At 48.6% G+C, this 14,575-nt stretch overlaps 1 protein-coding gene across 13 annotated transcripts in view; it reads right to left on the bottom strand.

Moving 5' to 3' along the window:
• Positions 1–14,575, bottom strand: part of VEPH1 (ventricular zone expressed PH domain containing 1) — a 49,287-nt gene that overhangs the window by 1,035 nt on the left and 33,677 nt on the right. For 10 of the 13 annotated variants that reach the window (XM_015872208.3, XM_085513694.1, XM_085513692.1 and 7 more), the window contains 4 exons: positions 13,344–13,483; positions 11,685–11,819; positions 7,460–7,577; positions 2,609–2,745 (listed from right to left, as the gene is read on the bottom strand). In XM_015872208.3, the coding sequence (XP_015727694.2) occupies positions 2,609–2,745; positions 7,460–7,577; positions 11,685–11,819; positions 13,344–13,483 (530 nt within the window). The other 3 variants (XM_015872213.3, XM_085513695.1, XM_015872214.3) reach the window with 3 other exon arrangements.

The following is a 14,575-nucleotide window of genomic DNA, read 5'->3' as shown; positions in this document are numbered from 1 at the left end:
CAAACAGACACGAGCTGCGGTCTCCAGATGAGACATGTGAGCCCCAATCCCCCAACGCTGTGTATGTTTCTCCTGTTGAGATTCTGAGACTTTTTAGCAAGAGGAGTAAGGCAGGTTTTCCAAAAGCTTTCTGCTCCAACCACATGGATCCCCCATGGACACAACACCAACACCACTTCAGGTTCTGTGGTTGCCCAAGGAGGCTGTGGATGCCCCATCCCTGCAGGCATTCAAGGCCAGGCTGGATGTGGCTCTGGGCAGCCTGGGCTGCTGGTTGGTGACCCTGCACATAGCAGGGGGTTGGGACTGGATGAGCACTGTGGGCCTTTGCAACCCAGGCCATTCTACGATTCTAAGACAGCAGTAAGCAGCTCTGCACTGAAACTGAACCCACGTTAAACAGAGAATTTCATTGCAGCAAATGCAAAACAACAACAAGCTCAGGGGGAAAACTTTGCACCTTGTGAGCCAGACCTGCCAACAAGCATTGAGCAAAACCACAATGCTCCCATGGTGGGATGTTGTGCACACACTGCTAAAAGCTGCTCAAGGCAGCTGAATGTACCCAAGGCACATTTCTGTGAATACTGTTTACCACAATTTTCCAGGACTGTGGGATGTGGCTCATTTTGAACCTCTTCTGTTTTGGTTTTCTCCTGCCCCCCTTCACCCGCTGGCAATCCCATTGCTTACTCAGAGCAAAGAGCATCTGCGTGGGTACTTCTGCAGAGGGAAGGTTTGTGGTGGGAAAGAGGCACTCACATCCAGCTGGCTGCCCAGCTGGGCCTCCTCTGGGCTGCTTTAGGCTTCCAGGCCAGCAGTGTGACAGTCCCAGCACCCACATGCACCCATCCCTGTGCAGCAGTGCCAGATCTGCTGCTCTGTTGGAGCAGAGCTGTCCTGCCCAGCCCTGTGATGAGCACCAGATGGGGCAGAACCCCTCTCCTTTCTAAATGCAGAGCTATTTACCAGCCCTCATTGCTGCAGTGCTGTCAGTGCCTCCTGCTGCTCACCACCCCAATACAGCATCCCGCTGTCTGCTCCCAGTCCAATGCTGGGCAGACTTTGTGGCACTGGGAGCAAACTTGTGCCTTCCCAACAGATGCAGACACGGAGCAAGACAGGGCACAATGCACAACTGGGCCACCCCCCTCTGCTGGTGTGTGCAGCATTCAACCCCAGGCCTGCATGCAGCGCAGGGCATGGGGGGCCCCCGGACTGCAGCCCAGGCAATGGTTAACATCTCATTTCTCTAATTTAAGCAAAAAAATGTAGTGGTAACAGGATATAAGGAGGCAGCTGGAGGACTGATTGCCCAGGCACAACCACCGCAGTCCCTGGGGGCTGGACGCCAGCCTGCTCCTCCAGGAGCCAGATACTTGTGTGCAGCTCCAGAGGAAACAAGGAAGCTTGGAGTCTGACAGCTATGAAAGGGAAGTTAACCTATATGAGTTCTGCCATTTAGCAAACTCTGCTGTCTGACAATATCCTCATGCTAACCAGGAAAGCACTGAAAGCACAGTGCCAGCGGCGACTGCTCCACGCCAATAGCATCCCAGGGGAATCGAGGTGTTCAGTGTGACTTTTGCCTACCTTATTTGCACAGCTAATTAAATCCATTCCGTTAAACACATTTCCTTCAGCCAATCACCACGCTAAAGAAATGACAACTAATCTGGCGCTGCAAAAAGTGAACCTCAGCCAGTCCTGAGCAGAAGCCGAGGCATGGTATGGATTGAAATGTCTTCAAAATCTCAATTCATCAGAAGGCACCAGAAAGTAAAGAAAAGGCTGTTCTGTTTGCAAGGCCCAGTGCCCTCCTGCCGCAGTCCTCGGAGGAAGGGGCTCAGGAAGCCATTTCAGAGGCTTAAAGAGCTTTGCTGGGTTTCTGTAATGAAAAAGATTATTTACCAGAAATATTAAGGCTTGGCTGCAGCTGGAGGATGCTGCTATTTTTGGATTACCAAAGAGAGTGCTGTTGCAACAAAAATAAAAGGTCTGCTTTGCGCCATGTTTGATAATCCTCGTTGTGAACAGCTGAGGATAGTTAGTTTCTACTAATGGGCAAGTAAGAGCTAATGAGGACTGGATTTAATTACCTGCTCATCCATGACCAGCAATGAACTTGTCTCTGAGTCACACTGGTGTCAATTCCAAATGATTTCACAGAAATTTCAGTAGAGTTGCCCTGAATTTAGATGAGGGCAGAAGTGAAAGACAACACTCAGTTCCTATGGGAGAGGAGTACTTTGGCATCACCTTGCCTTAAACAAACCTGTACTTCCTGCACAAACAACGCCGGTTATGGGAACACTCTGCAAGGGGGAAAATATATTTATCTAAGCAGAGTTTATTGAAATGGTGTTCATGCAGAGTAATAATTGCTAGGCAGGATGGACAGCCAGGTTTACGTTACCATTCCATTGGTGATGGAAGCACCCTGGAGTCAGCTGGGATAGAACTGGGATAGATGCTGGGAGCAAAGGCTCAGCTGGAGGTGGCTGGGTGGAGCATGAGGTCCATGGCAAAAGCCACGTGGTGGAACCCCCGGGAATGGTGATGCAGAGGAGATAAACACAGGAGGTGAGCTGATGTGCTCCGTACTCACGGATTTTCCTTTCCGAAAGAGCAGCTGGTTGCCAGCGAGGGTGAAGTAGCGAGTTTTCCACCTCTTGATGAACTTCCAGCGGACCTGCTTCTCCTTCAGCTTGCCTTCCATCAGCGGCTGCCCGTCCTGGTTCACCTCTGGGGGGGAGATCACAGAGCAGAGGTTCTCTCTGCCTCTTTCAGGCAGGGCAGGCTCTGTTGCAGTGCTGAATATCCACAGTTTGGCAGTCAGCTCTGCCTGCGTTCCTCCTGACCCCGGCGCCCAGCCTTAGTCATGCATTGCCTGGGAGGCCTGGCAGGCTGCAGTTCTTCCTTCTGTCCCTTGTTCATCACATACTTATCCTCAGCATTACGCCTCCCAATTGTTCCTCAGCCCTGAAAGAATTTATTACTCTGTACAACTGGAAGCCAGCACTTATGTTGTCTATATGGCTTCACGCCACACTGCAGAGTTCAACACAGAGCTCTGCTCCTGCTCTGCAGTGCTGTGGGCAGGTTACCTTGCTCCCCACTCACTGCTGTGTGCCCACCAGCATGGCTCACCTGTACTTCCTGCTGCACACCCACATCTTCCATAGAATCATGAAATCACAGGTTGGAAAAGACCTTTAAGATCATTGAGTCCAACCACAACCCAACCATACTACCCTAACTCTAACAACCCTCTGCAAAATCACATCCCTGAGCACCACATCCAGATGGTTTTTAAACACACCCAGGGATGGAGACTCAATCACCTCCCCGTGCAGACCATTCCAGTGCTTAACAACCCTTTCTGTAAAGAAGCTTTTCCTGATATCCAACCTAAACCTCCCATGGACCTTTTGCAGAAAAATTCATTTACTTATAATCAACCAACACCACGACCTTTCTGCTTCCCTGAGGGGCAACAGTAAAAACAGCACCTGTGCAATGCATGGGTGAATGCCATCCGTATGGAGCATGTGTTAAATGAAAGATGGGGTAGCTCTGCCCAGGTCAGTGAGGAGGAAGAGAGGGAGAGACACAACAGCTTCTGCCCACCACCAACTGCACTGCGGTGCTCCTACAGCTGGAGCAGAAGGCGGTGACAGATGCAGCAGGTTTAGATCAGGAATGTGGTTTTTTTCCCCAGCACTGTTTACATTGGCAGTAACACACGCTTTGGGGGTCTTCAGTGTGTACTGCTTCAATTTCCTCATGAAAGACCTTAAATATTTCTGTCTCTGGAAGGAGATACACTGAATGAAAATGGGGGTGGCCAAGTTTCAGCCAGAACAGGGAACCGTGCCCATGATTTCTGTGATAAAGAGGGGTCTTTCTGCACTCCTCACAGCCCTGTACCTCCATCTTTCCCATCATTTGCCACTCACGTGGGCAGCCTCTTGGTGGAGGGAATGTTTTTTCTAAATGACCACTTTAAATGACTCACTACATGCATAGTAACTTTCAGACCTTGATGTCAGACATATAAAGATCTGGATGGAGCTATAGAAAGATTTGATATGGAAAGACAGTTGCTCAATGGTTAGGCCTTGTGAAGCAGTACTGATTCCAGGGCAGTAGGAACACATTTTAAGCCAAACTAAGAAGCTTTAAGGCACAAAATGTTTGGGCACTGAGATGGCTGGTGGTCAGGAAAGCAACATGGGAAATGAAGTTAACATGCAATTTTGGCCTAAACTGGATTTTCATGGCCAAAGTCTTTCACAAACAGGATTTACTAAAGAAATGCTGGTCTGTCTTTAAGCACTCGGGGCTGGAACCAATGATAACAGAGCACTTCTCGCCTACATCCACTAAGAGGTCCATGGGGAATTCTGATGTCAGCTTCCAAAGTCGTCATAATGAAGCAGATGCCAGTATGTCTGAGGGTCTGATTAGAAGAGAAAGATTTATGAAAGATAAGAACTAAGCTCTTTTCCAATATTTCTTTTTTTTCTAAGTCCTTTTGCTTGTTTTGATTGCAGTTAACTTCATGGTGAGGCAGAATAATTCAGCAGGGAGGGAGCTGAAGGGGCTGGTTATCCCACCTCCTGCTTACAGCCAAACTGGGTGACCATCCAGCCTATGGGTCTGAAAGCACCGTGTGGTGGTTTATTGACATTCTGTGAGATCTTTCACTCAAAGAAAGGAGCTGAAGGTCCCAAAATGCTGTATCTATTATGTATTTTTCATTATGGTTTTTTTTTCTTCACCAAAGAACAACCAAAAGGCTAAAAATACTAAAAATAGTACCCTAAAACTAAAAACAATGCCTTTTTTTTCTACTACAATATCCATTGCTTCTTAAACCATCTCAGTGGAGTGAGACTAATCAATTCAACTCCAAATAATACCCATGGATGTAAGCGTCCACCATGATGTAAACTGGAATTATTTCCCATTACTTGTACCTTGCTTTCTTTGCGGAATCACGGTGCGCCAGGCTCTGAGTTGTTTGGGCACTGAACACAAGTAACAAGAACAAAACAACCCTTCCAAGATGAACTCAAGAAGAAAGCAAAGCATTAAATCTTCTTCTTGATGATACGAAGCCATCCACAAAAATTCAGTCCCACCGTGAATGATCTCAATGATAATAAGCCCCTCTTAACTTGAGAGAATGGAATGTGTGGGTGGCAGGCAGAAGATAAACGCAATTAACCTAAGGGAATATGGATCGGCTCTCCTTCATTAATCATCGCATTTGGTTTTGTTGAAAACCTGGAAAGGACACGTTACTGAATGCCACTTTTTATGACTTTCAAGCAAGCATTACAGCGGGGATATTTCGGTTCACCAGATAATCACCACTGCTTGCAAAAGATAAATGTATCCCAAAGTTAACGCGGTGCGGGCTCCTCTGAGCGAATTGCTTTTTTAAGGAGGAATTTATCAAAAGCCCTCCATTTTACCCGAATCATTGCCCATGGGCACCATGTCTCCTCTGCAGCCCATGGGGATTACTGCGATTTCTTTGTAAGCTTCCAGAACAAGGCATGCACTGCAATTCCCTCGCAGGCTATCAAGTGGTTTTACTGAATTTTTGGTGTGTAAAGGCTTGTGAGCCAACTGTCAGCGCAGGAGGTTATGTTGAAATGCAGCTCTTAAAAGCCAGTTTTTCCCAACGAGAGGCACGCAGTGCTGACTAACGCTTCTAATGCCTTACATCCACACTTGGGTGGTTATTGTTTAAAAAAAAAAATAAATAAATAAAAATAGAAAATGGTGCAGTCTGGTTTTCCCAGCTCTGGGACAGCAGCAGAGCCAGCGTGCGTACGTGGATGTGGGCAGATGAGTCGGGCTTGTAGGAATGCTCCCTCCCTCCTGGGCTCAGGGGCAGCAGGAACAACTCAGGATGATTTAGCAGCACTTCTGGAAGAGTGGTTGCCGAAGTAGTGCTTTCAAGTGAGAAGAATGCATGTGAAATGGTCAAACTTTCTCTGTGCTGATTGCTGCGCTGGGTTCACCCACTGCATTGCTGAAGCACAACTGCATCTGCAAACAGCAACACGGAGCACAGAGAGATCCAGGCTTCAGGGCATAATCCTTCCCTAAGTCCCCAGGATAAATGGCATCTTGCAACACGGTATCCAAAAAATGTCACAAAAACCCAACATTAGCAGAAAACAAAAGGAAATAATGGAAAAAGAATTTGCCTCTGAATTCCTTCTTGAAGGACTTGGTTTCCAAACAGCATTGCTGAGAGGCAGGAATGACTTTCTTGTCTTTCAAAAGTAGTTGGGATTTCAAAAGCGTCTGTCCCACCGTGGAACAGGATAAAAGATGTGTTGCAGCCTTTACATTTCTCTCTCACTCCAGGAGACCTTGGGGCCCTTTTTTCTGTCACGTCTCATAAACCCCCAGTGACCCCTGAGTGTCTCCCACTCTGGCACCGCTCTTCCCTTAGCTCCACATCCCCATTTCAGGAACATTTACCTGCAGGTTTTCATCCACTAAGCACTATCTTCCTCCCTCTCCTGCACTGAGTTGTTCATTCACTTGGACTTCTCAGTGCATTAAGAACTGAGGAGCGAGCTCTAATAAGCACTGAGGTTTTAAACAAGATGGACTCATTTTCCTTGTGACTTGGCAAACATCTCATTCCGATGCAATGGACAAAGCACAGCAAGGCAGCTGGACCAAGGTGTAGTTTCAGCTCAGAGCACGACTTCTGTGGTAGACAGATCCCATATGAGAGCTACAGAAGGAGGAAGATTAGGGAATGCCCCATGGAATGAGGGCAGCTGCCCAAGCAGGTAGCTGAGGAAGCAAGCTATTCTAAGCTTGGCCAAATTAGTTGTAATTCTTGTCCAGAATTGTGCATGCAGTCAAGTTGTGGCAAAACTCCTGCAAGGAAAAGGCCATCCTGCACCAGATTTTTTTACACAGGACGAAGTTCATTTCCTCTCACCTTGTTTTCTAATGTAGTTGAAGTATCACAGCTGTCCCTAAGCACTGCCTCGCTCTTAAGATGTGCGCTACAGACACAATGATGCTGAAGGAAATGTAGCAGTCACCCTGGACACGCTCCCTGGGATGCCCTGACAGAGGAAATGGGTTGGGTGCAATATCAGTGCTGATGTTGCCCTGGTGATGGCACTTGGGATGCAGCCAAGCAGAGCTGTAGCTGTGTGCTACAGAACGGGCACAGAGCCCTGCCCTTCCCCAAGCACCAGCAATCATGCAGAATTGTGGGTTTACATTCCAAATCTCACCAGGAAGGCTGAGATGAGTTTCGTGGAGAGTCCCAATGGAAACAGATAGCGTCTCTGCTATGCTGGTCAGTTAACTTTCCTTTTGCACAACCACCACCAGCAGCAGTGCTCCTGCACAGTGAGAACCACATTTCTCTGCACCCCTGGCTGCAGTCTGCCCACAGAGCACTCACCTGTTGCCTTCTCAGGGTTGTTGCACATGAAGCACTGCCAGGCTCCCGCTTCCTCGCTGTAGCCAAACAAATCAAAGAACCTCACTTCTTCCAGGTGCATCTGCACGTGGTCCAGATCCTGGGCCAATAAGGAGAGAAACCAAACCAAACCAAACCCCCTTACACTTTGGGACCCCACATCACAGCAGGAGCTGACAAGTGCCCCCTCTCACTTGTCTCATGCTGGCAAATGGCCTGCCCAGGTGATGCTGAGCAGGGCATCTCCCTCTGCCATTGGCAGCACCCACTGTAACAGCTCTCTGGAAGCACACCATGGGGCTGAGTGCTTTCCACCTTCCTTCCACCAGAGCCCACAGCTGAGCCCCTCCTTCCCTCCAGCTCTCAGCATTCTCCAGGACCCCTGAGGCAGTGGTCCCACAGGCTGGAGACCTCCTCCTGTCTGACAGCAGGTCAGATTTGTTCCGTGGGTTCCCAGTGCAGCAAGGGGGAGAGGCTGCTCTTTATCTGTTCTCTTTTTTTGTTATTGTTTATAAGGAGAGATGTTCTGAAAACACCCCCCAGAAAGAAGCACTGATAATAATGTTTTAAAATGTCATTGTGAATGTTTCCAGAAATGAAGCAACAACAGGATGGATTTATCCTGCACAAAACACATCCAGGTACACGCGATGCTGTCCTTCCACTGAGAGCAGCCAGGAAATGAGGGCTGGGCCACAAAGCCAATGTGATGCCTGAGTTGATGAAAGGCCTGCAGAAAGCTCAGCTGCAGCTCCCAACAACAACCACACTGCTCCCTGTGCAGAAGGAGCAGTCAGGAAGGCTCAGAAAACACTCCTGTTTGTTCCCTCAGGACCATCACTGGTCTGCAGCACAGCCCAAGGAAAACAGGAATTCATGCAGTAGATGGGAACAAAACCCTGTGCTGCCAGGGGTATGGGCTCACCCCACTGAGCAAAGAAGTGCTGTGCCATTCTCACCTTTTCTATCTTCTGGGGCAGGAAGGGCTGCTTGCCCTGCCCCATGGCACTGCACAACACAGCACTGTATGGTTGCATTGCTCTGTCTGCATTGCTGAGGTGCTTACTGCCCCCGAAAAGGAAGTGCATGCAGTCCAGGAGTGTGTCTGGCTACTGTGCTGTGCAATGGGAGAGGTGCATGGCCTCCCCCAACCTTCCTCCCACACACCTGGGGGCTTTGAGGTGGACAAAGCACACGGGGCACTGCTCCCAGTGAGTTTGTGCAGGACACTGTGAGGATGGAGCTGAACAAGCCCAGGATCCTGAGGGAAACCTTCCAGTGTCTGCAATGAGCCATGTGAAAGGCAAATGTCGGGGAAATAGTGAGACAGCTGTTGTCCTTTTCCACTCTGTATTCCTTGTATGCTGAAACAAGGAGCTGATTTTGGGAGACGAAGCAGGGGGAAAATGTCTCATTGGAGAGGAAAGATGCATCTCATCCTGCCTTCCATCACCTGGGAGACATCAGTGACCACACTGTGAGAGCACAGCACCTCATTCTGCTGCACAGAGGGAGGCAGCAGACAAAAAGCAGGGAAGGACAGAGCCAGCAGCGGCTTAAAAATGTGAACTGTTCTCCTGCAAAGCTGCTCAGCAAGAGGCACTGAGAGGGAACCTCATGGCTGCTCTGATACACCATGAGGCAACACAACGCGCTCTGCACAGCTGCAACCAGCACAGCCTTCATAGTCTTCTATAGAGAGCAGTGAGGCAATGGAATGGAGATCTGTAGGGATGCACATCTGGAAGCACTTTACTCCCAGCACGTTTTGAGCTGTGTTGAATCAATATTTTTTGTGGCACAATCCCATTGTCGATTTGGATTTGAGACAGCGCTGCCCAGCAGTGCGGGCATTCTCACTGTAAGGCATCTGCTGCAATTCCTTGCACACACAGGCCGGCCCAGTTCCGAATTCTGACAGCGAGGTGAAGCTGGAAATACTGCTCAGAGTTTACATTGGGATAAATCACTGACGCAGTAGCTTTTCCTCCTGGTTTGCAACACTCTTTTGAATATGCATCAAGGAAATGTCTGCGTTGATTTATAGTGGAGTGGAGGTCACAGTATTGGCTTTACTGGGCGCCTGCTGGCTGCCGGCCTGCAGAGTTCCCCTGCATGCTCCCACATCAGCAGCAGCATCCCCAGTTCTGGCACGGCCATTCAGACAGCGCTGTAACACGGGGTGCAAGAATTGGGTAGAGAACACGGTGTTCATTCTGCAGCGGATTCCAAACGTCATCAAGAGATTTCAAAACATCTTAAGGGAAAACATCCAGAAATCTGCTCTCTGTGCTACTGGAAGAGGAGTAAGATGAACAGCAGCAATAGTTTTGTCCATCAAACTTCACTCAGTTGCTCAACAGAAATGTCATGGGACCCAAATTCAGATTCTATGTCACATGCAAAACAAAAATGGAGGATGTAGGTGCAGCATCACGCTGCGGGGAGCAGCGCTGCAGCCATTCCCCTCTCAGATGCATCCCATCTGCCCAACAATTCTCCATATCAGGAGCGCTTCCCATAGCCCACATCTGCCGGAGCTCCCTCTGCCCATCCACACCTCATTCATTACGTGAGTGAAGATCATTACCTCATTTTCCAGCCCCACGACTTCAGGAACTGGGAGATATTCTTCCTGTTGGGTAGTGCCGGGAGTTCCCCTAACAGGCTGAACGCTCTCTGACAGCAGCAGGATTGTGCAACTGTCGCGCTGGGGACTGATCACATCTCGAGGCATTCTTCATAATGGGAGCACACAGTGCACTACACCTAACCTAATGAAAGCACGCTCATTTCCAAGCCCTGTATGCACCCCAAACCCTTCCGTGCTCCACCAGCTCTGACCTGACAGATGTCATGGACCCGAGTTAAATAGCACTGTGCAGCAGAGACTTCCATAATGCCTCTGGATGCCTCCAGCCGGGATTTCCAAGCAGATAACAGACCAAGTGGGGACTCTGCTGGGCCTATGTCCAAGTGGCCCATAAGCTGTGACCCGCTGCTCTCACACTGCGGCAGCAGCTCCCTGCTCTGTGCAGTGCAAGCTTGGGGGATCAGGTGTTTCAAATGAAAGTCCTGTTTTTTAAACCGCCCAAAACTTTTGTAAATTAATCTCATTCATGTTTATGCCTCCAGTGTCCTGAGAAACAGTGCTTTAAAACCATGTTTGACAGTGCATTTCATCCAATTTCACTGGATGGAGATGTTTAGGATGAATAGATACTTGTTTCACAATCCTATAGTGTCCTTTTCCAGGAAGCACGGTTAATAGCTTTGAAATGGCATTCCCTGAAATCCTGGAGACAGTAAACAGCTTTGAAAGAGTAATCTTTTAAACTGGTGGGGGTAACCAATGGTGCATGTGCAAATGATCGTCTTCATAGAAGCCAAGTCTGTGTTCAAGGAGGCAGATTTCCCAGCGGCTGCCAAACGTCCCATAATGGCAGCTAATTTGAATCCAGAGTTTTAAACTGTGAGCAGGAAAAAATCCATATGCAGCATCACTGGTTCTCATTGCTTTGGGAACAATCCACACAAAGTGCATAGGAGGGGCTGCAGAACAAGCCTGGAGACCCTTCAAAGCATGGAACAAGACAACACTGCAGACCCTCGCAGAGGCTGAAAACAGTGTCTGTGGGGTGTTTCCCTGCCCCATGAGCTGAGTGTTGCTTGTACAACAGCAGCCAGAAATATGCCCTAGGAATCATCATATGCTCAGCCAGCAGGAGGTGATATGAGCAAACGCCTGGCCCAGAAGCCCACCGGGCAGCCTCAATATACAGCTCTTGGCCAACACTGCTATAGCTTGTGGGCAAGTGCTGCACCGAAAGAAGAGTTCACATACTGATCAGTTTTCGAGTAACCCAGTAGATGGAAGCAATTGTCACTGGCACCTAGATTGGGTCTCAGCCCTAATTTCGAAAGACTTAGAATCATAAGATCATCTGGCCCAACCATCTACCATCCATCTATCAGCAGTGTTTCCCACTAAACCATGTTCCTCGGTACGACATCTATACATCCCTTGAACACTCCCAGGGATGGTGACTCCACCACCTCCCCGGGCTTCCTAATCTGCAGAACTTCTGATGGATGGAAGGGAAAAAAGGAAAGGAAAAGGGCTTATTTTTCACAATTGGAGCACAGCAAACACTCGTTAGAGCTATTTTAAAAGCTTTTTTTCCTCTCGGAGGTGAAGCATACTTACCTTTTGGTGTGGGAACGTAGACTGGATCATGGCAGTTTCAAAACTGTGTGTCCCTTTGAGCTGCGTCTTCTCCCACAGGGCCTTGAGGACTTGCACTGGACTACTCTGCATTGACAGAGGTTCTGCAAACAGGCCCTGAAAAAGAATGTTGGAAACTGCATTTTGAGCATTTTTGGCTCAGCCATTAACCAAGAGCTTCTTGTTCTTTTTCATACAATGGCAGCCATGCAGGGAAAAGGCGACCAGTTCATTTCTCTTTGAGGAGTTATGATGGACCTACATGCACACAACTGGATGAATGCCCACAGGTTTCACCTGCCTCTGGGGCTCTGCACTGAGCAGACAGGGGGACAAAAGCTGTCAGGTTGGGTGCTGTCACCCCCAAGGCCACCTGCACCAATGGACTGGGATGCGACCTAATGCTGCCTTGGAATACTCTGATGTTGCAGTGCTGTTCGCTTCTTCACCACACAAACTGCATACAAAGACAACATTAAAAGAGTGGCTAAGAGGGCTTAGCATTATTTCTCTAGTATATCTACGATGTGATCTTGTAAACAGAAAATGCATTTGCATGCTGGAACCAAGTTAAGAGTGCCCAAGCAAATCCAATGTTCCATACTTCTAGTGCAGGATTGCACAACACGTGCAGCCCAGCTGGATTGCTCTGCCCGAGTCAGAGCTGAGAAACAAAGCGCCTGGGGCTGCCGCTGGGCACGAGGAGCCTGCGGTTAGCTAGGGCTTATAGCAACTGAGGAGATGTCAGGGGAGTGATGGGCACAATGTGACACCACACACCAGTGGGGGAAGCCAACCCCAAGTCCTACAGCAGTACAGGTTGATTTTAATGACCGAATCCAAGAGCACCTCCTATGTCAGATACCCCTGTTCTCATTTTCTTCCTCTTGTTAGTTATCACTCTACTGTCTGACAGTCAGCTCTGCACTGAAATGCACTGCCCTTCCCTCTGACTGAGAGCTGCCCAGCTGAGAAAGCAGCAGTACATGAGTTTCACCACTTCCATCTGAGGGGTTTGAAACACGATATGGCTACCCATTAAAATTTCTGAATTTCAATAAAAAGCAGAGCCTTGAAATTGAGGGGCTGCCTTGGAGACCTGAGAGAAAAACTATTTCTTGCTTCTACTGTTGCAGAGTCCAGCAGAACAAACTGTGTCTGGCAATCAATGAACAGAGACACGGTGACCAGCATGGAAATCTGCAGATCAGCCACACTTCTGTATTATTTTTTCCATCCATTTCTGTGCTCATTTCTAGGAACAAACAGAGGGAGGAATGACCTGACCTGCCAGCTTCACAGCATCACTCACCGTATGAGCTCCACGTTCCAGATAAACCCTTTGTATTTCCAAGGGTGCAGTAGGGTGGGGTGAATGGCAATGGTCAACTCTATGTAGGTTAAACAACATGGATCCAGTTGGCTTACAATAAGTTCGTCTTGAATAGTCTAATAATTAATAGAAATCCTTTCAAACTCCAAACCACTTCAGTCTGCTATGATTTACCCTCAGAGGTGAGCAATCACCCGAGTCATGAAAGCTCACCCAGCGGGTTAGGAGCACATTCCGGCAGATTAACCCTTAAAACATTGCTCCAAGCACAACGCCAGAGATGTGCCCCACCATTGCCCTGCACACACCTGCTGGAAGAGGAACATGATGTGGATCCACAGTGGAGCCTGCGGGCTGAGCAGTGTGAAGCTGGATTTGCTGTAGAGGCAGTAGTGGCCCTTCAGGGGACAGCTGAAGAACAGCTTTGCTACACAGCTTCTCATGGTATCTAAAAGTAAAATAGAAAGAATATGAAAGTCAGCTGCATACCAGAGCTGTAGCTGCCCCTAAGTGGGCACTGCCATGCGTGGGGATGGCTCTGGTGCACACAGTTAAAGAACATGAGCATGAGTGTGTCAGCTGAGCTGCTGTGGTTGCTCCCTCCAGCTTTCTACGTACAGGTAGGTAACCACTGCCTCTGGGAACAACCCATGCACTATTTGAGTTACAGTGGTAATCTTGTGCTATTAAGTGAAGTCTGTTAATAGGAGAGGAACTATATTTATCAGCTTCCCATCCGGAATCAAACCCAGCCATAGACACAGAACTGTCTAAGCGTTCATAGCAGTTCTATGGGATAAAATCCCCACTGCTATATCTCTGGCACAGCAGAGCAGAGCCCTGGCAGCACCCAATGTCCCATGGCCCCACCAGGTCCACAGCTGCTCCCAATCAGTGCAGAAGCACTGGGCTGCAGCGGAGGCGCACGCTGCAGGGGAGCTGTGAGCTTTTCCATCACCTCCATCGTCTGGTACCAATTACCCCTCGGCACAACAGAATGCTTAATAACAACCAGATTCAGGACCAGTGGGCTGCAACCTGCTTCCCTGCTGCCTCCTCCTTTATCAGTTCTCTGTCTCTAACCCGCAGAACATGTGTGCCTGTGGTTCCTCCTGCAGAGCAACATGGAGTCTGGAGCAGAACACTATACTGAGGGGCTAAGATGCTGTTCATTGAATTCAGCTTCAGTGACAAGAAATGGATAAAGCATTGGGTCTCCCTGGTCTCTGCTCTTCTGAGGCAGAGAGATGCCTGGCTGAAAGGCTCTCAGCCAGGAATTTACCTAATCACCTGTGAAAGCAGGTGCCCTTTCAGTATAATTAATGCACTGTAGCAATCAGTTCTGCCATGAAATTACATGCAGCTAATTATGCGTCAAGAGGCACCTATTTTGTATAGGTTGAGTTTGCTTCCTGACAACTTCATTACATCTTCTCCCATACACATATTAGACAGTGAGCCACTACTCCCAGTTTATCTTGTCACCTGTGATTTACAGAGCCCTGCCAGCTGGCTCTTTCTGGACTGTGCAGTCCCAGGT

Source organism: Coturnix japonica, chromosome 12 (genome assembly GCF_054131305.1).
Source record: "Coturnix japonica strain WE chromosome 12, WE-NBRP24, whole genome shotgun sequence".
In the NCBI taxonomy this organism is placed as follows: domain Eukaryota; kingdom Metazoa; phylum Chordata; class Aves; order Galliformes; family Phasianidae; genus Coturnix; species Coturnix japonica.
The sequence above is the reverse complement of the archived record's forward strand: the minus strand, read 5'-3'. Positions and strand labels throughout refer to the sequence as shown.